The sequence below is a fragment of the Felis catus genome, chromosome C1 (assembly GCF_018350175.1).
Source record: "Felis catus isolate Fca126 chromosome C1, F.catus_Fca126_mat1.0, whole genome shotgun sequence".
NCBI classification, from domain to species: Eukaryota; Metazoa; Chordata; class Mammalia; order Carnivora; family Felidae; genus Felis; species Felis catus.
In genome coordinates, this window is record NC_058375.1 from 149,446,791 (window position 1) to 149,473,364 (window position 26,574).

Below are 26,574 nucleotides of genomic sequence, written 5' to 3' on the forward strand. Positions count from 1 at the left end.
ACATACATGCTTGAATTTAATGTAAATGAGACACTTAATGGGAGAGATGGAGAAAGGCATTTTATATTAGTTTTTAAAATCAATTTCCATTATTAAATAGAAGCACAGGAAACAAATTAAAAATAGCATAGATCAGAATGTCTTTTTTTGTTTTTTGCAAAAAAATAGTATTGCTATTCATAATTACAAGAAATGGATGACAATATTTTAAATGAGTTAACTTGGGCCCACCATGTTCACTTCATGGTGTGAAGAAAACAGCATTTCAATGATTTTTTTTACCTAATTTGTTCTAAATTACAGTAAAGTGCTCTGCAAGAAGCAAGTGCTTGTGTTAATTAACTCTGAGTAAAGAAGGTCACTGGTATACATGGAAATCATTTTGAGATTTTAGTTATGGATTTTCTTCTGCAATTATAATTCTTCATTAGGCATTATAAGCACATGTAGATTTTCAATTTTTTTATCTAGCATTTCAGATTTAGGAATATTTGTTGATTTTTCTCTACAAGATTTAAAATGTAACAATAATGGAATTGACTTAAATGAAACATATGGTTCAACATATTTATAAGTATACCTAAAATATTGGCCATTTGTGTAAGACTAAATAATGTGGCTGAATTTTTTTGTTATTTAAAAAATTGTAATTCCAGTATAGTTAACATACTATATGTTATATTAGTGTTATATAGTGTTATATAGTTATATAGTGGTATAGTGATTCAATAATTCTATCCATTACTCAGTGCTCATCATGATAGTGTACTGTTAATCCCCCTCTGGGACCCATAAGTTTGTTCTCTGTATGGCTAAGTAATATTCCAGTGTGTGTGTGTGTGTGTGTGTGTGTGTGTGTGTGTGTGTACCACATCTTTATGCATGCATCTATTGATAGGCACTTGGGTTCTTTCCATAGTTTGGCTATTGTAAATAATGCTGCAATAAACATAGCTGAATTTTAAAAAACCACATACCCTATTGTACTTCAAACTTATAACACAAAGAATGAACAAATCTGAGTTTTCAGTCATTCTATATTCAGTTGTAAACATCAGATGCAAAACTCTAAATGCTATAAATTCTTGTAAATAATCCAAGATATCATAAGTTTTATCAGGCTTTTGAGAACCATTAACAGCTAAGTCAATATTTCTAAAATATATATTACTTTTAAATGTTTATTTCTAAAGTTCAATTATAAAAGCTTTAGGGTTTTTTTAGTGTAAGCCATGAATTTTATGCCTAAGAATTATGAGAGCCATAGTAGGTATTATTTTGTTCATATAACACATGATATATAGATTTTTAACCTGAAATTGTTTACAGAATTTAGTATTTGAATGCTGTGGTATGATGGGCAATGAATATTTACTCACATCTTCCAATTCACTCTTGTAATAGCTTGGAAGCACTATAAACAAGTTGGCTTTAGCCACAATACAGAGGTAGTAACCTGTGCCATTCTTGTGACTGTCTTTTTTCTGAAGATTCAAAAGTTAGCTATACAGAAGTTTGGTCCACTTTTTCTTCATTGTTAGCCCCAAACTGAAAACTTTTTTCCTAATTCAAAAAAGATGTCAAAGAAAGCTTTTTCATCTAAAATTTCCTATTCGATAGGCATTATTCTCCGTGTTAAGCCTCTTTATCTGACAGAATTAATCAGTGTTCTTTTTTTCTGATTCTGGTCCTCCTGTTACTATTTGTATCACGTCGTATTGCACTTATTATTTACGTATTCCTCTGCCCCTAAGGTCTGATGAGAACAGAGACAATTTTATTCATATTTCCAGTGCCAGAGCCTAAGACCCTCTCTGGGCCACAGTAGGCTCTCAATAAATGTTTACTGATCAGAATTGCTTAGTGATATGCTGAAGTGCTGCCCATATATATAATAGTGCTTGCTAGGACATGTCAAAGTATGTTGGATCACCTATTTTAGGTTTTTGATTCTTTATATTAGTTAGGGTCAGCAAACTTTTCCTATAAAGGGCCGGATGGTAAATGTAGACTTTGTGGGCCACTCGGTCTGTGTCACAACCACTGAACTCTGCTGTGGTAGCCTGGAAGTGATCATACATGGTGTGAAAATGAAGGAGGATGGCTGTGTTCTAATAACTTTATTCACAACAACAGGCATCATTCTGGATTTGGCCTTGCCCATCTCTGCTATCAATCACTGTTTTGAGAGGTGTAAGAAGAGGGACTGGAGATTCCAACCATGTATTGTAATAAATACTGTATTTCAAGTTTCTTATAAATGTTGACAATGAGAATTATGATGGACATAACATTTTTGAAATATCTGTCATTAAGACTAAACCATGAGGTGGTAGTGGATAAGGAGTAGTAAGAGAATGAGAAGTCCTTCACTCATTTGTGGAATTTAAGATACAAAAGAGATGAACAGAAGGGAAGGGAAGCAAAAATAATATAAAAATGGAGGGGGACAAACCATAAGAGACTCTTAAATACAGAGAACAAACTGAGGGTTGCTGGAGGGGTTGTGGGTGGGGGGATGGGATAAATGGGTAAGGGGCATTAAGGAACACACTTGTTGGGACGAGCACTGGGTGTTATATATAAGGGATGAATCACTGGAATCTACTCCTGAAATCATTATTGCACTATATGCTAACTAACTTAGATGTAAATTAAAAAATAATAATAAATAAATTAATTAAATAAATAAAATTTAAAAAAAGAGAGAGAGAGAGAGAGAGAGAATGAGAAGTCCTAAAAAGACCTGGAGTGAGGAAGAGTGTGGAGAAAAGAGAGCAAATGCAAGTAAATGTAGCCCACAGCAAGACATATCTCGGTCCAAAACCTCCAGTAGGAGAGTTATCAGACAGATTGAAGAAAAGATGGATTTTGCTTGTTTCTTATTTGGGACAGGAGAGAAAGAACGTCAAAGAGTAGCAGTCCTCCAATGTTTGTGTTTGCATACTTCCTAAAAGAATTTTGAAAAAAAGATGTACATCTCTTCCCACATTTCCAAGTTGACATCTAAAAATGTTTTTTAAGTAAGATGCAATTTACAGCATATTATAAATAATGGCATTGAAAAGTAAAAATGTCATGACACTCCAAGGGGCTCTCATATCATAGCAGATTTTTCACTTTTTATTTTGAATGATTTTAGGTTTATGGAAAAGTTGCCAATTTAATACAGAGAATTCCTGTATACCATTCATCCAGCTTGCCCTAATGGTACATTTCACATAACCATACTACAATCATCAAAACTAAGACATTAGTACTAGTGTAATACTGTGTTAACTAAACTATACATTTTATTGTAATTTCACATTTCCATGATGTCCATTTTCTGTTCCATGATCAAATCCAGCATTCCACCGTGCACTTAGTTGTCATGTCTCCTTATTTTCCTCCAAGCTGTGACATTTTCTCAGTCTTCCTTAACTTTTATGACCTGGCACTTTGGAAGTGGTCAGTTATTTTGTAAAATGTTCCTCAATTTGGATTTGTCTGATGTTTTTTATTATTAAATTAAGATTATGCATTATTGAAGAGGGTACCAAGGAAGTCATGTGCCCTTCTGAGGACATCATATTAGGGAGTACTTGATGCTGAAATGGCTAATTACTGCTTATGTTAACCTTGATCACTTGATTAAAGCGGTTTCTGTAGTGTAAAGTTAGTACTTTCCCATTATAATTAGTGACTATCTTGGGGGTAATACTTTAAGGCTATGCAAATTCCTGTTTCTCCGCAAACGGTCACCCACTAATTCTAGCACCCACTGGTGGATCTTGCCTATATAAATTATTACTGTTGTGTTTGCCTAATGGTGATTTTTGTTTCTCTTATTCCTACTACACTTATGAGTTGTATTTCTTCTGAAGAAAAGAATCGTTTTCCCCTTAATTTATTTATTCATTCAGTTGTTTATTTTTATCAATATGGACTTATATTTTATGAGTTACAATCAAATACTATCAATATTTTTATACTCAAATTGTTCTAATGTTAGCCATTGGGAACTCTGTCAGGTTAGTTCCTGTGCCCTTTGGACATGACCTTATCTTTTTGTGAGCATTTTTTTACTTTCTGGGACCACAAGATAATCCACTTTCATCTTGCATTTTTCCTGCCCCAGACCTGGAATCAGCCACTTCTCTGGGGAGCACTAATTCCTTTGACTGAAGATTCCTTAATGATTTGAATTCCATCAGAATCTATTTAAAAATAGAAATACACACAGACGAGCTCTTGGCAGTTAGAGACATTGTTTTGTTTTTCTCCTTAGTCTTATATTTCCATTCCAATCTACCCACAGAATTTTATCCTAATGTAATATATTTTTAATATTGAAAAATATTTTACTCATCACCATGTCATATTGGCCTATAGTAAAAAATATGTATATAAATTAAAATTATTTTTAAAATTTCCATGAGAACATAGGCTCTATGTGTTATACATTTTCTTCTATATTGAGCTGTCATGTCAATTTTTATTAGTACACAATTGGTTAGAACAACATAAATATTTACAGCAGTTAATAATGAGCCTATATCAAACTAAATATTATAGGTAATATATCTCTTAATGAAATGGATATATCACAATGAAATTAATTATTATTAATTTAAAATTGCTAGCATAACTCAGGGTTTAGCATGAATTCTATTGTTGTTGTTGTTGTTGTTATTTTTTAGCTATACATGCTGAGAAACTCTGGTAGAGATTATTGGTGCTCATAGTTGTTGGTTATCCTCTCCTTCTTGAGCACGCTGGGAGACCTGTCAGACTTTCTTGCAGTTAGGTGGGACCATGTGACTAGTATGGCCAGTGATATATTAGTGGAAGTGCCATGTATTGCTCAAGGACCCAGAAACTTAACAGTTCTACTGCTTTTTCCTACCATGAAAAAGCCCCATGTTCCAGAGGCAGGAATATGCAGTCTGGATCTCTGAGTTATTGCTTGGATGTGAACTTCCCTGGAGAACCCATGGAACCATAGCAGGCTTTCTATGACCAGAAAATTAATTTTTGAGTTTTGTTTTGAACCATTAACATTAGAGGGTTTACTTGTTTCCATAGCATCCCATAACTTATCTTGACTAATATAAAAACTTTCTTCATATAAACTTCATATAAGTAGATAGGAATTAAAGGGGGTTTGTTCATTCATAGGCACTGTTGTTTCATCTGATATACCAAGTAAAGTTAGGAAAAATGATATACTGTTAATATCATTATAGGTTTGTCAGTACTATTTTTCTATTAAAATGTTTTTATCTTAATATGTGATTTAATCATGACACTAGAGTTGCAAATTAGATTATTTAGTTAATGAAAAATATTCATCATAAAACTTAATTGGTGAGCCAATCTTCATGGTCAAATCCCTGAGCCAAATAAGACAAATAAATATTCAGAAAAAATCTGATTCCATTTTTCAATTCAATGAGCATGTTTTTTGTTTTGTTTTGTTTGCGTTTTTGTTTTTTAACATTTATTCATCTTTGAGAGACAGAATATGAGCGGGGGACGGGCAAAGGAAGGGAGACACAGAATCTGAAGCAGGCTCCAGGCTCTGCACTGTCAGCACAGAGCGTGACGCAGGGCTTGAACTCATGAACCATGAGATCATGACCTGAGCTGAAGTCAGACTCAACTGACTGAGCCACCCAGTCGCCCCTAACTAACTTGGATTTAAATTTAAAAGTAAAAAAATATATATCTCTACCTTACCTTCACTTAGAAATCTAATACAGAGAAAGCACACGTCTTTGTCATAAGCTTTTCATCAGGGTAAAGTAAGATGTTAGGTTCTTATATATATCGACATTCTCTTTGCTTTCACCAGAATTTCTTTCCAGAAATATCTTCTTTGACAATAGTTAGGGGCTGGGTGAGATAAAGTCTTAAACAAAAGTAGTTATCATTCCTGTTGTTCCACTATATAATGCATATTAATTTAGAATATTGCAACATGGAATTTCTCACTCATCACTTCATCCTTCACAGAAAAATGTATGAACACAGGGAAAGATATGAGGCTCTACACTGGTTTTATAATTCCTTTATTAAAAGAAGCTTCATTGACTTTAAGTTTTTTTCCCTTTGTTTGGTGCCATGGAGGATTTTCTCCAAGATAAAGCATCATAGCAAGATTTGGAGTGAAAGCCATGTTTTTTTTTTTTTTATATTATTATTATTATTTAGGTAGTGATAAGCATTTGTGCATTGTGCAAGAGAAGTAGAAAGGAAGAACCAGCATGACACTATGATCTCACAGGTGTTCGCATGCAGGTTAGTTCTAAGAAAGAATATATATGAAGGCTAAAGATTCTGGAAACTGAACTCCTTAAAAATATTCAATGTCCCCGCTCATGCTCTGTCACTCTCTGTCTCCTGCAAACCCATTGTTGATATGGATGAGAAGTAAACCTTTGGTGTGTTAAGCCACTGAGGTTTTGGGATTGTTTGCTAGAGCATTTAGCCTCCCCTAATAGAGTAACTGATGGTGCTATATACGTCTCACTACTGTAGATGTGAAGTGGCCTTGTATAACAGCAGTGCTCAGGTAGAGAATTGAATGGGAGTCACAGCCGGTACTCCAGGGACAAGGCGGTGCTGGAGTGAGCCAGGATGTAGCCAAATCTAAGAGAATAGATGGCAGGTTGCACCAACTACAGACTTCATAGCTGATGCCTGCATTGTTCCCAGGAATGGGGCCAGACAACTACCCTCAGTGGACAGAGATAACACACATTTACAATAAGTTATCACTTTCTTCCCCGAGTACTACAATGACACAAATTCTCATATATCCATCACCATTTTGAGGAGGAAAAGGAAACTCCAAAATACTGTTTATCTAAGACCCCATCTAACCCACCCCTGGTAGGAAGTGGAACTTTCAATTGAAGAAGCATTTAAACTCAAAGAAGACTGTTGGAATTAGAAAAGCGTAAGATATGTTTAATTGTAAAATCTAAGATTTCCATTACCCAGAGTCATGGATAACAACTGATTTTTTTGGAGGGGGGCACATTAATTATGTGTGAATGAGTTTGTGACCCTAATGCTTCTTTGCTTTTCATGCCATAGCTATGAAATCTAGTGCAGATTAAAAATAGATGTGGAAAACCTTTTTTAAGTGCACATATATAAATAAAACATAATATTTCAATACTTTCTATTTCAGTAATGGGAAGGACTGCATGATCTTGTCCATGGGGACAGATTCCCCAGAGATGCAGTTCAATACTAAATAGCAAAGTACAGAGCATTGACAAGAAGTATGGTCTCTTTCTGCAAAACTACTTTATTAATGACATACTTTGTCAAATTGTTACATGTGACTATTCTACTTCAATGTAACTCAACTAGAAGGATAATTGATTAGCAGTTTTTACCAATCCCACTGAAAAGAACAGAACTTTAATTTCATTTGACAGATTGTTAAATCGGGCTTTTATACCACCTGGTTAGTTCAAGCCAATTATTCTTATGAGTGATAAATATTCAACCGCCACACAATATAATATCCTTTAAAAAATGAAGTCTTGGGGCGCCTGGGTGGCGCAGTCGGTTAAGCGTCCGACTTCAGCCAGGTCACGATCTCGCGGTCTGGGAGTTCGAGCCGAGCCCCGCGTCAGGCTCTGGGCTGATGGCTCAGAGCCTGGAGCCTGTTTCCGATTCTGTGTCTCCCTCTCTCTCTGCCCCTCCCCCGTTCATGCTCTGTCTCTCTCTGTCCCAAAAATAAATAAACGTTGAAAAAAAAATTAAAAAAAAAAAAAATCAAGTCTTAAAACTTAAAAAAATTATGGAAGTAGATTGTCCGAAAGTGTAAGTTACACAGCGGTAACAAAGAGCTGCTTTTGGAAGCTGTATTAATTGTTTCAGGCCACAAGGACTCCATTCTTAGGGTATGCTCGTTAAATTACATTTCTAATGATGATGGTTTTTCACTTAGCAATTCACTCACACTTTCTCCTGGAGCTCCACCTCATGACTAGTGGCTACTAGTTAGTTTCAAGGCAACTGGATGTTATAATTAAAATGCACCTTCAGGGGAGGCCCTGAGATTCCCCCAGTTCCTCTCTATCACAAGACCTTACTTAATTTTCATAACCACCTGGAATTTTGTACTTATTCATTTCTTTACTGGCTTGCTCTCACTTTTTTCTCAGAAAATAAGTGACATAAAAACAAGAGTTCGCATTAATTTGCTCAGCACAATATGTCTAGTTTCTAGAATGGTACTTGGTTCTTAGTAGGAATGCAATAAACATTGATGTAATCAGTAAATTTTTAAATGTTGATTATGAAGGCACTTTTCCATATCATAAATTCATGTAGGAAAGTCAAATCTGTGATATTTAATTTACAGTGTTATGCTATTAACCATAATTTATCAACTACACTAACTAGTCCAACACAGAGATGGTTCTTAAGAACCATAATTTACTAAATAGAATACCCCAAATAAACTCATTTATATAACAAAGGTATCTAGATTATGATTGGAGAGTAATTTATTTAGTACTTCTCAATATATCCTATATTGTGGTTCTAATGGGACTGTAATTCAGATCTTCATTTTTTCCCCTTTAAAATCAAATTATGTTTTATATCTTTCAATTGTTAAGAGAGTTATATATTATTTTAACATTTAGTTTTCAATAAAAACCATGAGTTTTAACAATAGTAAGATTTTGATAAATTCCTTTAAGTTTAGCTATATATTTAAACATCAAAGGTAGTCATCATTCAGTAATTGAAGATTTTAAGCCACATCATGTGGTTGCTTATGAAAGTGTGCTGCTAACCAAGGTCTTTCCTATTTAAAGACAGGTAATTTTTTCTTTTTTAGTTTGAGAACTCAGAATTAATAAAAACAAATATCACTGTAAATATTAGTTTAGAGCCCAGAATGTGTGAGTCTTAAGCTTAGAAATTAGTTTTCTAAATCCTGTGTTAAAATGATTGAATTAAAAAACCAACAAGAAAACTTCTCAGAAGCCTTTAACTTTTTGTCTTGTATAAGGTCTAGAATTTTGAAATTTGTTTTACTTCCCCTCTCTCTCTTTTAATGGAATGAGTATGGGTAAATGTCTGAATAGATGCCAGATTAGGCTAAAAATTCTTTTAAAGTTTCAGTAAGCCATTCACATTGGTTTGAGAGTCTTGAAGAGGGAGTTATTTTTAATAGTTCTTGTTTTCTGAATAGTAGCCATTGTATAACTTCCCCTTTTTAAGAATAGATCACAGTTTGGGGAAATGAGTAATTCAACACACATCTGATTTGGTTACAGTTCAAAACCAGTAATCACTTTAAGAGTGATTAAATAGTGACACAATTTACATTATAGCGGCATCTGGTCTGTAAGGAAAATGAGGGGAGACTCCCCTTATAGTCTTATTATCCTTATGGCTGTGGCATTTTCTGGACTCATTGTTATTGGTCATTCTTCTCAAGATCAGAAATGAGAATGTTTTCTTCCAAATGTACTGTACTAAAGTTGGTTGTAGGATAGTAAGGATTCCCAAACCCTGCAAGTCTCCTGAAGATACCTCTGTTGTGCTTGTATATACAGAAGGAAAGTGCAGAAATTGCCAGAATTACTATCAGTGTCAGTGCTACCGCAAGAGGTACAATGCTGTGACTTGGTCCTGAAAGAAGATGAAAAAAAGGAAGGGTTCAATGACAATGAATTAAGATAGATACTGCCACACAGTTACTTTCTATTTTATTATTTCTAAGAGACATCAAAAAATGTTCAAACCTACCTTTTCTTGAGTGCTCCTTTATTGTGTGAATATCTAAAAACAAATACAAAAAAACCCCACCTGAGATTAAAATTTTCTTTTAATTCAGCAAAATTATGTTATTATTTGTAGCAGAGTTCAACAAACTATGGCTCATGGATCAGATCTGGTGCCTGTTTTTATAAATAATGTTTTATTGGAACTCAGTCACACTCATCCATTTATGTATTGTCTTTGGCGGCTTTCATGCTACAGTGGCAGCGTGACAGAGACTATATGGCCCCCAAAGTCTAAACTATTTATTGTCTGGCCCTTTACAAGAAAATTTTGCTGACCCCTGATTTATTATAATCATTATTATTGCTCACAAACACATACACTGCTCTTTTTTTTAAGCTGAAAATTTTCCATCTAGTCTCAGCACTATGCTACAATAAAAATATGAATAAAATATAGTCCCTGCCTGCAAGGAACTCAGTTTTGTTAAACTATGAGATGGAGTTTGTCCAGCAATGATAATCTCTTTACCTCCAGGGAAGGATTCTAAACTCAGCACTTTCTCACCTTTGCAATCTTAAGAATCTTGAAAAATGAATAAAAAATAGCTCTTCCACTCAAAAAGTTGGAGGGTTCCCATTTGACGACTTTCTACAGTAAAAATGTATCTCTTTCAAGTAGACTCTGTCTCCAAGTTTGAACGCTGCTATTTTTCCTCTAGGTAAAGATCCAGAGAAATAGGTAGAGAATGACCCAGAGAAAGATCAGTAAATGATTTGTGAGTGGAGAAAGTGCCCTGGTGCAGTCCTTAGGCCCATTCATTCTTACACACTTAAAACATTAACATTGTCACCAACAGCAAAACCACATTAACAAAACCTGTTTTGCAATTTAAAAATAATACTATATAATTTTTCATCATACTATTAAAAACATATGTTATATGTGTGTGAAGAAACTTTAGAGTTATTGTTATTTTTTTATTTTTAGCTTTTAATGTTGGTTTATTTTTGAGAGAGAGTGGGCACGTGCGCGAGCAGGGGAGGGGCAGAGAGAGGAAGACACAGAATCCAAAGCAGGCTCCAGGCTCTGAGCTGTCAGCACAGAGCCCAACATGGGACTCTAATTCACTAACGGTGAGATCATGAGCTGAACCAAAATCAGATGCTTAACCAACTGAGCCACCCAGGTGTCCCATGTGAAGATACTTTTTAAAGAGAAGCTGTTAAAAGAATATTTATTCTCAAGATGCATGCAGTAGGCAGATATGGAAGGACCATGTAGAGTCAAAAAACTTGGACTGTGGGCTTCAGTTTGATCAAGTACATTTCTCATCTGTAAAATGGGAATATTGTATCTGCTTCACTGCTTTAAAAATTGCTATGAGGGGGGCGCCTGGGTGGCTCAGTTGGCTGAGCGTCCAACTTCGGCTCAGGTCATGATCTCACGGTTCGTGGGTTCGAGCCCTGCATCAGGCTCTGTGCTGACAGCTCAGAGCCTGGAGCCTGCTTCAGATTCTGTGTCTCCCTCTCTCTCTGCCCCTCCCCTACTCATGCTCTGTCTCCCTCTGTCTCAAAAATAAACATTAAAAAAAAATTAAAAAAAATTGCTATGAGGGATGAAAGAGGTATCCTATATATTACAGGAAGCTTTAAAGTCTTATATAGACGCAAGGTGTTTCTGATTTGTTTTTGATACTTAAATGCTATTGATCACTTGGGCACACTACTTATTAGGCTCAGTCCTGTTTTCCACACTATTAGGGCTTGAATGTTGGTGCCGACATCTTCCAGTTTTTTCTCCTTCATTCCCACCCAGTCTCTAATCAGATCACCAAATCCTGATGATTCTCTTTTCCTATTTCTATTCTTCCTCATGTTCCTTGTTCTGTCACTCAAATCACAACTGCCTCCCTTTATATCCAGATGAGTGTGATTCCACTGCAAGTGTCTACAGAGCACATAGGGCTTCCCTGTCAGGTTCACCATGAAGTTCAGCTCTCTAAACTGATACTCTTACAGTATCACAGAGAGATACTCTCTGTGAATGGATCCTACATTACTGTCCAGTTTTATTCTCATCACCACCTAATATGAGCCTTTTGCTCCAATCTGAGCTCATTCTCAATCACTGGCTTTAGTCATGCTGGGACTTTTGTCTAATATGCCTTCCCTCCTCTATTCTCTTCATCTTTTGGGATTCCAAAACCTTATCTCCTCTCTGAAATCTTCATCAGCAGGTTCCTCCTTCTCTGCAACACTGGCATCTAGAAATGTTGTGATTATTATTAAAAACACCTTTCCACTGTTAGTGTTCATTGTTAACATCCTGTCTTAGAAATCTCTGTATTATTGGCAACTGACTAGAATTTTCTGGCTTAGATTTCTAAAATTATTATTTCTTTTTATCACCACAAACTATGTAGCTTGCAATGAAGTTAAAATATGACTTTTATAACATATTATGGCTAGCAACAGAGAATCACATCCATTAATCCACAACAAGAATACCTAGGCCTTGATTATATTTCCTGGGACCAAAGATGAATCTTAACATTTCTGAGTAGCAGTTGCCAGAATGGTACTAGCAGTACCAGTAGCAGTTGCTTTTAACATTTCTAGTTCCATTTGTTTGAGGTTAAACTGCTTTTTGCACATTAGTTGAACGAGGAGGATGACACAGGAAAGTCATAGTCTTTATAATGATTTTTTGTTGATATCAGAGAAAGAAGGAGCTGAAATGTCCTCTGACTTGTTTGATGTAGAACAAGATGATAATGTCAGAATCTGAATATTCCCCGAATACTTGCATTTTCAATGCTTGAAATGCTAAAGAGGTGGGTCAACATTAGTCAGGGTAGAATCAAAATGAAGAATTATCCTCTGACTTTACCCACCTGCTTCCATTTTGCATATAAATCCTTTTTTTTCTTGACATGGAGATAACTGCCACACTCCTTCGGGGATCCTCAGGGCAATACACAGATGGGGTTTGACATGGTCCGTCTCTGGCTTCCGAATGCCCCAGTTCGACTGGTCTGTGGGAGTTCCATCAAACCACTTTATGGTTTCATCTGTAGAAAAATTGTTGACTTACTATGACTTATATGTATGATTATCAAATATACTAAGACTGGAATGAACCATAAAAAGCAGTTCTTGGGGCATCTGGGTGGCTCAGGTGGTTAAGCATCCAACTCTTGATTTCAGCGGAGGTCATGATCTCACAGTTGTGAGATCGAGCCCTGCATTGGGCTCTGCGCTGGGTGTGGAGCCTGCTTAATATCCTCTCTCTCTCCCCTCCCCCATTTGCTCGTGTGCACTCTCTCTCTCTCTCTCTCTCTCTTTCTGAAAAAAGCAGCTCCTAAATTTAATGAGACTGTCTCTTTATCTGATACATTCGACTCAGTAGGTACAGTCATGAAGTCATTATCAAAAGGTAGGTATTAGTAAAGTTGCTTTGTGAACAGCTCTCTATTTATTTTAGATACATTGTTCTAATTTAGTTCATTTAGAATATCATCTTAAAAATTTTTTTAATGTTTATTTATTTTTGAGAGAGAGAGAGACAGAGACAGAGAGAGAGAGAGAGAGAGAGAGAGGACAAGCAGGGAAGGGGCAGAGAGAGAAAGGAGGACCAGAATGTGAAGCAGGCTCCAGGCTCTGTGCTGATGCGGGGTCCGAACCCACGAACTGTGAGATCATGACCTGAGCCAAAGTCAGATGCCCAACCAACTGAGCCACCCAGGTGCCCCAAATATCATCTTTTTTTAACGTAATAGTTTGAATTTGAAATATTCCCTATAATTGTAATCAATTTAAAGACATCATTTGAAGTCCTACCATCTATATCATTGCATAATGACTCTCTTTCTAAAATAATTTTACAATGAATTTCTTTAAGAAGCAAGCCAGTGGGGACTGAGGGGGTGGGGACAGTGGTAGAGTCCTCCAGGTGTAAGCAATAAGAGGAGACGCATTGTCTGAAAAGGATTTAAAACCAACAATAAAAGTACCTAAAAGTCGGTCAGCTTTTTATTACCACAATGGGCTAGAAATTCTAAACAATGTCTGTGATTGAAACACTCCTCCTTGTCAGAGTGAACCCACCCTCCACCTTGGGGCACCAGTGTAAGAAGTTCTCCGTACCAATTAAAATATTTTTCTTTATAAGTACTTTCAATAACCACCAATTACATAGAGAAAAGAATACCACGTTCTCATTTGATCACTGACCCTGGTTTTTATGAGAAGCAAATAATTCTAAAAGCACAATTCATCACTGAAACGTTTCTGTAACTCTGTTGTGCTTTTATAACATCGAGGAATCTGGGCTATTTTCAAACAAATAGGGTTTTGTTGTCTATAACTAAGTCTGTGAACACAAATTTCTCTCCAAGAACCTTCATGATGTGAGGGTAAGTATAAGATAAACTTGTTTGCTTGTTTTTTATGTTTGGTATTCTGGGATTATTTCAAAGGACACAAGGGTATAGAAAAGGGTTAGCAATATTGTCTTTGGAGGAAGTGGCTTTCGGATTACTGTTATTTTTTCACTGCAAATATATCTAAGGAGAGCCTTCTGGTTTGTAGATGTCATTTTCATTAGCCTTGGCCACCATGTATTTATTTATCCTGTCTCCTCTTTACCCAAATCACTTACTGTCACCATCAAAGTGAGCATTCAACCAAACCATCTGGACAGAAGAACCAAAAGCAAAAAGCTCTTCTAGGAGAAATGAATTTTCAGTCTCATCCTTGATTGTTAAAAGATTAGATCCTATAAAAGACACAAACAATAAATAAACAAGTATTTGTGTTTATGGGTAAATTCAATTTTAAAAATGTCTCCTTTACAATAATTTGTAAAACTCAGTCTTTGCAGAGCAAACATTTCTATTGTGAATAAGTGATTTTTGATTAAAAATTTAAAAATTATACTACATTTATTAAAAGAGACAAGCATGTACTTAAGAAGCTAAAGGATACAATATTAATTTTAGAGAACATTAAAAGTTTATAATTCAGGTGCATTCAAAAGGAACATTTTCTGTGAAAGTGTAGTATTCTGAGATATCATATTAGGTTTTCACATTCTATACCAGACACTGAATTTCATAGATAGTCCATCCCCAAACAAGCAATTCAAAAGTATTTACTTTTTTTTGTTGTTGCTCCTAAAGTCACTAAATAATCAGACAAATGAAGAAAACCACATTGTTTACTGAAACGTCAAGAAGGAATGCATTGAAAGCATTTTACCATCACAAAAGAATTACCTTCCTTTTTGCAAAATTCATGAGCAGCCTCAAAACTCGTACTGTCTAGGACTGTAGAAAAACTGTAGCAATTACTTTTGAATTTTATCCAGGGAATAGATGTTTCTGAGCACAACTCTGGGTGTCCAAATGGTTTTGTTTCTGTGAACAAAAATCAGTTATGATTTTAGGGTGGTGACTGGGTTCATTTATTGGGATAAACATTGCATTAAATTCTATGACAGACTAAGATAAATAGTGTAATGAGATTTTCATGATAATACTCTGAAAGAGTGGGTTTAATATAAATGATCAGAAAACCAAATCTGGTTTGTAGCATTTCTGGCAGAAATAATCTTTACTTACACATAACAGGGTATATTCATGCATAGCTTCTTAGGCTTAGTTTGGGTGCTGCATGGGTGAGGGTGGCTGTCTTTCATGTTTATAATTGGTATCCTAAAGGTTGGAAAAACTGTGAGATGTGATTCATAGAAATGAATGAAGTTGGCAAAAAGCACTTCCAAATGTACAAAATGTGTTCTATGCAGTGCTGAATATTACAGATTTAGCAAATCCTTACCTGCCAATCAACCTGTGAGAGAAAATAATGCATTTGGTAAGGTAACATAGCATAGCAAAACATAACACATAACTAAGGGAAATATCAGGTAGACTTTTCTTTAGAGGTCACATCCATGATGAGATCCTAGGTGTATGGCTATGGGCATGTTACCTATCATATTCATACTTTGGTTTCTTTATCAATGAAAAGAGAGCCAATAGGACACCTGGGTGGCTCAGTTGGTTAAGTGTCTGACTCTTGATTTCAGCTCAGGTCATGATCTTACAGTTGTGAGATCAAGTTCTGCACTGGGCTCCACTCTTGAGGTAGAGCCTGCTTCAGATTTTCTCTCTCTGCGCACCCCCCCTCTTCCCCTCCCCTACTTGTGCTTTCTTTCTCTCTCTCAAAATAAACATTTTTTAAAAAGTTATAAAAGAGAGTTAAACAACATCTTTTTTACATGAGAAGTTTATTTATTTGTTTTTATTTTTCCCTTCTAAGTAATCTCTACACCCAACAAGGGACTCAAACTCATGACCATGAAGTCTAAAGTCACATGCTCTACCAAATGACCTAGTCAGGTGCTGCTGCGTGAGGAGTTTAAATGAGCTAGTGCCTGACACTTCTTAAGCACTCAATAAATGCAGTGCTATTGAAAAGGGAAGAATAATTTTTATGGTGTTTTAGTAGCAGAATTAGCTTTTCCAGTGTATGTGGCTATTATTTACATTATTATCCTGAATTATTTTGATCTGAAGTTACATAGTGTGTATGCTGTTTAACTTATAGTATCCAGAATGTAAGCAAATATGTGCACTTTTACTAAATGAGAGATTTTAAAAGACACCAGCTGGTGTTAAAGAACTCTACGTAGCAATCAAGGGAAGGGGGACTTGGTGTAATGGGATGAACATCACATCAAAGAGCAAGGAAGCTTGGCTTCTCCTCCTGGTCCTATTGGTGGACATCTGTGAGATCTTCAGTAAGCTATTTCATTCTCTGAGTTTGTTTTCTGTTTAAAATAAAGTTCACCTGGCTCAACTGGGAGAGCCAGGTGAGCTTTAAGAGTAATGAGGTATTATTATCATTGTTATCATATAATATAAATATTATTACTATCGTCATCGTCATCATCTCTAGAATTTTATTAGTCTTTGACTTAAACGTGAATTTGCAGTCTGGCCTTCAAGGTCACACATGCTCTTAATGCAGGTTTCTATTCTGATTTCCCACCTCTCCTTACTGGTACACTGCCATGAAGGCAAATTTCAACACTAGCTTTGCTTTACACCTTTCTTCCTTCCATGTCTTTGTCCAAGCTTTTCTTTTCTTTTCTTTTTTAACATTTACTTATTTTTGACACACACACACACACACACACACACAGAGTGAGTGCGGGAGGGGCAGAGAGAGAAGGAGACACAGAATCTGAAGAAGGCTCCATGCTCTGAGCTGTCAGCACAGAGCCCAACGTGGGGCTCTAACTCACGAACCAGGTGGTCAGGTGGTGACCTGAGCCGAAGTCAGATGCTTAACTGACTAAGCCACCCAGATGCCCCTGTCCAAGCTTTTCTGTTCAGACTGCCTCTCCATGTCCAATCATTTTCTCACTACATCCTACCTATTCTTCAAGGCCAGTCACACAGTTATGTCCTTCAAGAAGTCTTTCTACTTGTCCTCAAGTGGATGTGTTACGTTCTTTTTTCTTGCTAACCCCACAACTACCTCTTTTCCATCATTTGGTAGTTCTGCTTGGTATAACAGTTATTTGTCTGAACATCACCTACCAGACCAGAGGCTTCTTGAGGGCAGATACTTCTTACCCTTACTCAAAGCTCCTGCTTAGCACAGTGCCTTACACAAAGTAGGTGCCAGTACATATTTGTTGAGTTGAATAGAATTGAACCTACCAGTAGGTACATGACAAATTGCTCCTTGCAGAAATGACTCGCAGGCTGTGCTACTCCAGCGTCCACTGGTGTCGGCAAAAACACAGTCACCCAAGATGGATGACTCATCGTCTTTCCAAAAAGTGAAGGAGGATTTGGTGCCATCTGACCAGTCAAAATTAAGACCATTCTGTGGAGGGAAATGCAGCCATAATTTCTTTGCTAGCACTGCATCACCCAGTGCTATTTGAGCAGCCCTTACTTCACGCACTGATTTGTATTTCCACATCTAGACTTCTATTTCAGGGGGTCTAGGATAGCTTGTGAATGTGGCCTGACAAAAAGAAATAGCTGTCACAACAGTATCTTTTTTAGTTTTGGGTAATCCTTTGTTCCCTACCACCACAATTTCCAAGTAAGCAATCAGAATGAAGTTGGATTAATATCTTGTTCTTTACACCAAAACGAATTTCAGATTGGTCAAAGATTCATACATATGAATTGGAAACATAAAAGTGCTAGAGAAAACTTGGCTAAATATTTTATACTCTTGGTGCGGGGAATATCTTTTCAAGTCTGATACAAAATCCAGAGGCCATAATGCAAAATTGACTACGTGAAGTTAAATCATTCTGTAATGCACAAATATAATAAACAACCATAAGACACCATTCTCTCACCTATCCCAATGACAAGGATTAAAATTTTGACAGTGTCCAGTATTGACAAGGATATGAAAAACTACCTGTTATCATAGTTGTTTGCATGTAAATTAGTGTAAACTTTTGGCAGGCAGTATGGCACTATTTCTTAAAATGTAAAGTGTGCTCAGCAATTTAACTTCTAGGAATTTATCCAACTTACACAGGGTTGTTTGTTGTGTATTACTTGTAATTGTGAAAAACTGGGAAGAACCCAAATTTCTATTCACAGGAGCGTGGTATGGTATATCTTTATGTGGTGCTGCAAAGAATGTGTTAGATTTTTATGTGCTGACATGGAAAGCTGTACAAGGCATATTAAACAAAAAACAAGTTAAAGGACAGCACAAGTAGTATAACCTCATTTGTATTTAAAAAACAATATACATATTTACCCATTATGTAAATATGTGTAGGAAATTTTTAAATGATGCATAAGAAATATTTACAGTGATTATCTCTGGGGTACAGAACCAGAGGTTGAGACAGAATAGAGTTTACTTCTTACTACTGCAAGTGTATAAGAGTTTTATTTAAAAAAAAAAAGAAAACTAAGAAAAAAATCTTACTCTCCAAAATACATCCCTAGAGGGAGAGAAAACCCACGTGTTAAATTCCAAGGTGGTACTGAATTAATTAATAACCACATTTCTAGACAGGAAGCATGATCCATTTTTCTTGATAATTTCTTAAATGCAGATTGCCCAAATGCAGGTGCTTGAGTTTAAGATGTGTTCCACTGCCCACATGAGGCAGTATCTAGAGATACTCAGAAATTTTCAGAGAACCTTTGAAGGGCATTATTTTCCATAGATTAGGCAAGTAGATGTTTGTTCTAAAAAAAGGTGTATACCTTTAATTTGTAGTCATAAGCTATTCGTAAGGTTGGTCATAGTTGTTGTATAAACCAATTACTTAAATGTTACATTTGCTATTATTTCTTGGAATTTTTTTTCTCTGTGTTAATTTCAGTGTCCATACCACTAAGGAAGTAGATGTGAAACTTAGTTATGCAGGGATGTTCCAAGAGATTTAAGATACTTACATCTGCAGTGAACAATCCAATCCAGTGGGGATGTCCTAACCGGTTGAGGATAACAGTGAGGAAGGACTGGTGATACTGATCTGTAATGCTGGCCAATTCTGCTCCATGCATTAGGCAGGTTTTTATTGCTGTATACCAAGTCATATTTGCATTAATTATCTTATAAGTTCTGTTTCCATATTCTAAGGTATTGGGGACTGGATACATATCAGATGTATTTACACTGTGTCCAGAGGTATCTAGAACAAGAACAACAACAACAATCATTTTTAGCATCCGGTTGAGAAAGGGAGAGGCAAAGCTTAGCATGGATCCATGTCATAATGATCCATGCTGTGATGAACATCAGTTTTCCTTCCCAGAACTATTTCAAAATGAGGGTAATACCTGAAAGCATAGGTGATGCTAAAGAATGAGAACTTAGGAAGTTTAATGCATGAGTTTCTTTAAAAAAAAATACATACATAGAAAAGATTTCTAGAAGATTTCCCATTTTTTACTCCCTTTTTCTCCTTTTTTAAAAAATTTAAATTTAGTTAACATAGAGCACAATATTGGTTTCTGGAGTAGAATTCAGTAATTCATCATTTACATACAACACCCAGTGCTCATCATAACAAGGTCCCTCCTTAATACCTTATATAGCTTAATACCTTAATCCATCTAGCCCATCTCCCACCCACATCACTCCATCAACCCTCAGTTTGTTCTCTATCATTAAGAGTCTCTTGTGGTTTATTTCCCTCTCTCCTCTTGTTCCCCTACCCCCACCTTCCATATGTTCATCTGTTCTGTTTCTTAAATTCCACATATGAGTGAAATCATACAGTATTTGTCTTTCTTTGATTGACTTATTTCGCTTAGCATAATACATTCTAGCTCCATCCATGTCATTGCAAATGGCAAGATTTCATTCTTTTTTTTTCCTTTTTTTTTAATATATGAAATTTATTGTCAGATTGGTTTCCATACAACACCCAGTGCTCATCCCAAAAGATGCCCGCTTTTAGGATGCCCCAGACAGGTTTTATTCCACTAGTTACACCCGGCCCAACACACATTGCTCTGGCAGAACTTAATACTTACTAAGAGAATATTGACATATATTATGGAGTCATATATTGTGTTGCAAACATAATTTTACAAGTATATATTCTCAAATACTACCCTTTTTTAAATAATTTTTTTAATGTTTATTTATTTTTGAGAGACAGAGCATGAGCAAGTGAGGGGCAGAGAGAGAGGGAGACACAGAATATGAAGCAGGCTCCAGACTTTGAGCTGTGAGCACAGAACCCAGTAAGGGGCTTGAACCCACCAACTGTGAGATCATGACCTTAGCCAAAGTCAGTCACTTAACCAACTGAGCCACCCAGGCACCCCCCTTTTTTAAATCGAATACCACCCTTTATTAAACTTGAGATTGTATGATAGTTGCTATCATGTTTAATGTTTACATGTATAAATTCTAAATAGAAACTTAAAAACTACATTAATAAACAGAATACACACATTCTATAAATAGTTTCTATTAATATGTCATCTGTCAGAGTCAAGATTTACAAATTAAAAGGCAAGGTTTTCCCAGACATGATGACTGGTGCCTTCTTGTTCATGAGCGACAGGTCATGTGACAGCCAACCCCTTGTTTTACATCCAGGATATTTCCTCTTTAAAATGTGCACTGCCTTTTTGTTCTGTACTATATCGTGTACTATGATAGGCTAAATTTAGCAAACCTAAAATAGAAAAACAAGGTAAGAATTTCTGAACTGTCTTATCCAAAGTGGCTGGGATATTTTTCTATTTACTGGTTTTATTACAATTGGGGTTGAAAAGGAACATGGTGAGGTGTGAATAGGTCAGAAGACTTGTGAATCAACCCCAGTCCTGACTATGCATGGCTAAGTGACCTTGGAAAAACAAGTAATCTCTCCAAGCCTCAAATTTCTGGTCTTTAAGAGAGAAGTAAAGCTTTCCTTGGAGGGGTGTGGGTAGAATTCAGAGATAACACACAGAGCACTTACTGGAACACAGTACTTGGAATGTAGTACCCAGAACAAAGCAGGTGCTCAATAAATGTTGGTTCTTTATGCCAAGTAAAAATGGTAAAGTGGGAATTTGACTCTTACCTGAAAATGTTACCTCAATATAATAATAGCACATTTTGTAAAACAAAAGTGAAATTAACCTATTTACCAAGTAAATTATGATGGACTACACTTTTACATTTGTTTATTCTTTACTAGAGGTCTGTTGGCCACTTGCCAGTCTATATACCAAGTCTAATGTTATTTAAAAAAAAACAACAACAATATAATACCATAGTAGATATTTAAAAATGATAACTAGTAAAATTAAGGCAACTAAATATTTTCATATATGTGACGTAAATACCAATTTTACTATTTACCCCCATTATATTACATATCTGTATTTTTACACACATAAAATTCTTCATATGTAATTGATTCCATCAAACTTCAAAACATACGTGATTTTGAGCAACATGATTTTGCCACTCATTGACCTGAAAAAGAAGGATCTGTTGGAAACCAAGCCCCATATTGGGGGTCTTGATTTTGTTCCTGTCTCCCTTTTATTTAGGTATCTTTATTCTTTCAGGCAGTTAAGAGAGTTTGCACTCTATGCCCAATATAAGCAGCTGTTTATATGGCAGATAAAGAAGTGGAGCAGAATTTGGTCATTTATTGTAGGCTAAGAGAATTTGTGTAGTTGAATAATATTTTTTGGAAATAATAATATAAACAGCTGTCATTTGTTAATATGCTGGCAACTTGCTAAGCATTATATATGCATAGACTCTGTGTGTGCATAGAGTGAGATAGTTATTATCCCATTTTACAGATATGAAGTCACATCTGTAAAAAGATAAGAAACTTCATTGACACTTAATTACAGAGATGGGGAAAGAACCCAGGTGGGGTATGAATTCCAGTGCCTATGCTCCCAACCACCCCTACTTTAGACTATGTCCAAAAGACCATATACAATGTTAGCCCAAAAGATTTCAAAGAGAGAAAGTGGTAAGAGAGCAGTCCATTTTAAGAAGAGATCAACATCAGTGTCACAGAATAGAATCATTGTATTTAACTGAGTGACCTTGAATATGTAATTTATTTTTTCTAAGCCTCAAGTTTCTCATCTGTAAAATAACACTTTCTACCTACTTCCTAGCATTGTTGGGAGGTTTTTATGCCTTATTGCTTATGAAGCCAAGGCACAGGGCCAGGTATATCATAAGTATGCAAATACATGGTGTATTGATATTATTTCTTTCCCTACAAGACTCTTCTCTTCTCATAATACTCTTGCTATAATTGATTATCTTCTTTCAATTCCTGAATATTATTATTTTTAAGTGATAACTGTGAATAGGGAAATAGCTTCCCTGGGCTATTCTGAGGATGTATAGATACTCAGTGCATTTAAGTGTTCACATACATGCAACACTAAGAGGTATAGATCATATTCCAAGTAAGTATATAAACAATAGGCTGCCTAGAGTTGCACCCAGCTCCAAACACAAACTGTGGTCTTCTAGAGTAGCATCATACAGGGAAACCTTGCACTTGGTGAAAGCACAAGTTGGAGCTATTGTTTTTTGTTGTCGCTATTTTTATTTTTATTAGTCAAGGTCACTTACAGTGCATTTGACCTGATCATCAACCCCACTGAATACGTGTAATAGTATGGCTTTTGTATTTCACACCAAAAGTTACTGGGGGTTCTGATCATTAGCTCTAGAGACATGCTACATGTCATATTTAGTCACAGAGGGCATTTTTAGGTTTCCAAGAAAGTAGGAAATATTAGTTTGTTTATTTCTTTATTTAACAACATTTTCTTAAAGCCTTTTTTATTCCCTGAACACACACATAAACTCAGAAGAAAGCAGTAAAGCCACTTTTTTTTTTCAACGTTTTTTTTTTATTTTTTTATTTTTTGGGACAGAGAGAGACAGAGCATGAACGGGGGAGGGGCAGAGAGAGAGGGAGACACAGAATCCGAAACAGGCTCCAGGCTCTGAGCCATCAGCCCAGAGCCCGACGCGGGGCTCGAACTCACGGACGGCGAGATCGTGACCTGGCTGAAGTCGCACGCTTAACGGACTGCGCCACCCAGGCGCCCCACTAGGCGCGCCACTTAATAGGGCTAAAATGGATGCATAAACTTGGTCATCTCTCAGATGGTCTCTGTAGTCTTTAGAACCCCACTAAAGGCCATAATCCTGGGGTAGTAGAGATTAAATGAGCAAATATATATAAAGCTCAAAAAGTAAGTGCCTGACACTGTTAGCTATGAAAATGACAGTTATACAGTGTGTAAAACAAATATGGAAGAGAAGAGTGGGTCATAGAGATGAAAGGAATAAAAAAGCAAATATTTCTTACCCTGCATTTTTTCACAAACAAAACCATGACCTTCTTTTCCACAGTCTTCAAAATACCATTTTCCAGTGAAATGAAAATTAGGATTACTTGACAGCAAGGCACAGAGAGGAATGTGTTTTTGAACTTCAGTGATGTTATGACTTGGAATCTTTAAAAAGATACATATGTTTTCCAAAAAAAAATGGAAACATATAACATTATTATAACACTGAAATTTTTATTAAGAACAATTTAAAAATTCAAGCACTATTATCCCTTTATTTGCATTTAATAAACCTGTTTACAGATCACTTCATAACCTGACAAGTAAATAATTATTGTGATAAGTAATATCATTTATAGAACACATGAAAATGACATAATTACATTATTAAAAATTAATATAATAACAGACTAATAAAATTTATGCCTATAAAGTATAGGAAGTAAAAGAACACTTTAGTAAGTAAGTATTAAATAGGATCTCTTGCTAAAGTTTTTTCTAAAAATTAAATCTGAAAACTTACATTTATATCAAATGGAGACCAGTTAGAATATGCCACAGACTTTCCATTTAGCCATTTTTCGTAATTACCATTTTGTAACCCTATCCACACATTAGTGGTCTGGCCAAAAAGATTCATAGTAATGAAAGCTAAAAAATAGAAATACATTATCAAATTTAATACCATATAAACCATTTGGGTAATCATCGAATTCTGTTTGTAGCTATGATTTTATTTAGATGACAGCAAAACTTAATTATGAATCAATTGTAGGAATTTGTTCTTACTAAGGTAATGCAGTCTCTTTCACTTTTGTTTCAGTTTAATTGATAGACATTAGCTAGCTAAGCCTGGGATTTCATCGTATCATTAACAAAACTATTTCCAGTGTTCATTCAATGCCTTTCTAAACGAAAGAAGATTTATCAACTCTACTTAAACTGAAGTATACAATTGCCTAAATATCAAATAAAGGTGTGCAGGTAAATCTAAAGGGATCTAAAAATTATACCATGCAGTTATTATAGAGTGTACCTCAGATTATTTCAGCCATTTTGCAATAAAGATCATAAATCTGCCCTATTTTTTTCCACTACTACTGGGGAGACAAAAGTCTTCAAAAATCAGCAGTTTATAAGCAATGCAATGTACTAACTTTTACAGATGTCATGATATAAACCTTATAGGTCAAACTGAAAATGTATGTGTCATCAGCTATATAATACATATGATGTTGATTTGGAAATGTTAGCATTTTGGGGGGACATTTTTATTTTATTTTTTATTTTTTTTATTTTTTATTTAATTTTTTTAACGTTTATTTATTTTTGAGACAGAGAGAGACAGAGCATGAATAGGGGAGGGGCAGAGAGAGAGGGAGACACAGAATCTGAAACAGGCTCCAGGCTTTGAGCTGTCAGCACAGAGCCCAACGTGGGGCTCGAACTCACGGACCGCAAGATCATGACCTGAGCCGAAGTCAGCCGCTTAACCGACTGAGCCACCCAGGCGCCCCTGGGGGGACATTTTTAAAGTTTATTTATTTATTTTGAGAGAGAGAGAAAAGGCGAGTGGGGGAAGGGTAGAGAGACAGGGGGAGAGAGAATCCCAAGCACTGTTAGCACAGAGCCAGATGCAGGGCTCTATCTTACAAACTGTGAGATCATGACCTGAGCTGAAATCAAGAGTTGGACGCTTAACCAACTGAGCCACTCAGGTGCCCCCATTTTAGTAGATATTGAAATAAAAATGGTTATTTTTGCCCGACTGAATATTGAATACTCTACCTTGCTCCACCTCATTTTCAATGGCGACCAGTGTGCCCCCTTCTTCAACACAGAAATCTTGAGCTGATGTCCAGTTCTTCCAATCCCTTGGGTCTTTGGGGATTTTCACCAAAAGGCACTTTAAAAAAAATGTCCAAAAAAGCATTCATTTCCATATTTTTCTTAATGAGTTAAAAACCTTCCAAAGACACTGAGGATCAGTCTTTAGAATTCTTTATAATTTTCTTGAGCAGAAATGACTCATTTTTTTTTCTTTGAGCTGCTCCAAAGATAGGAGAGTAAAACAGAAGACCAGCTTTTAGGGTAAGTCAATATCTTGCATGCATTTGTATCAGGCAGAAACAGAAACAAGGATGTGTTTTGTTCTGTAAGGTATCAGAATGATGTCTTTTGCTCAATGAAAAACAGTATTCCTTTTAAAAAGGAGCCAGCCTGTAGTGTGGTAGATTTAATTTTTAAAAATCCTGTAGGTAGCAATTAATAGCTTAGTTCAATTTTATTTACAAATACATTTCCTCACTTTAAGTGAGAGGGGAATACTGGGAAATCAAACCACAACAGGGACTTAAATTCACTAATTACTTGAGTTAGCTATGTGGTTTGTAAGTCCATGAGGAAGAGCCAGAAAAGAAAAAAATGAGCCCAGTTGGGAAAGAAGCAAGGGCAGGACCAAAGAAACCTAGGGAGGAGAAATAGATGGGACGGTGGCCAACACTGTCAATGGGACACAAAAAGAAGGCTATGGGATTTTGCAGTGAGGGCTGATTTTTACTCATGAGAGAATCATGTCTGTGGCATGGCAGGGCTACTCATTATGGAGCGAGAAATGGAACAATAACCACTGCACAGGTCAGGTAGTGTTGAAGACACCACCCATCCGCAACCAAAGCTCAGTGAAATTTAAACATGTTAATAGGGCCAGGTGGAGTCGGGGGGAGAGAGAGATAGAAAAGAAAGGCTATAGTGGATCAGGCAATGTTCCAGAGACGTCAGGAGAAACTGTATGCAAAGAATATTCTGTGTTGAATATTTTCTTGTCAATGAACATAGGCAACCCTGGTCATTGATAGGTTAGATCTCAAGATTTCACCACCCAGAAAATCCCAGTTACAAGATAATTCTAGGCTAGTGTGGAAGCCTGCACTTGAGAGAGCATCCTTCCTCATCCCCTTTTGGAATGACATCCT

The 26,574-nt window shown here is 36.0% G+C and overlaps 1 protein-coding gene across 4 annotated transcripts in view; it reads right to left on the reverse strand.

Moving 5' to 3' along the window:
* Positions 1 to 8,489: 8,489 nt before the first annotated feature.
* PLA2R1 (phospholipase A2 receptor 1) overlaps positions 8,490 to 26,574 on the reverse strand; it is a 119,019-nt gene continuing 100,934 nt past the window's right edge. For 2 of the 4 annotated variants that reach the window (XM_045033854.1, XM_006935305.5), the window contains 10 exons: positions 25,388 to 25,505; positions 24,123 to 24,250; positions 23,617 to 23,764; positions 19,202 to 19,440; positions 17,477 to 17,645; positions 15,023 to 15,163; positions 14,407 to 14,523; positions 12,641 to 12,817; positions 9,769 to 9,801; positions 8,490 to 9,651 (listed from right to left, as the gene is read on the reverse strand). In XM_045033854.1, the coding sequence (XP_044889789.1) occupies positions 9,437 to 9,651; positions 9,769 to 9,801; positions 12,641 to 12,817; positions 14,407 to 14,523; positions 15,023 to 15,163; positions 17,477 to 17,645; positions 19,202 to 19,440; positions 23,617 to 23,764; positions 24,123 to 24,250; positions 25,388 to 25,505 (1,485 nt within the window). In that variant the 3' untranslated portion in view covers positions 8,490 to 9,436. Of the gene's footprint in view, positions 9,652 to 9,768; positions 10,462 to 12,640; positions 12,818 to 14,406; positions 14,524 to 15,022; positions 15,164 to 15,367; positions 15,461 to 17,476; positions 17,646 to 19,201; positions 19,441 to 23,616; positions 23,765 to 24,122; positions 24,251 to 25,387; positions 25,506 to 26,574 lie in introns of those variants that run through there. The other 2 variants (XM_045033855.1, XM_019838149.3) reach the window with 2 other exon arrangements.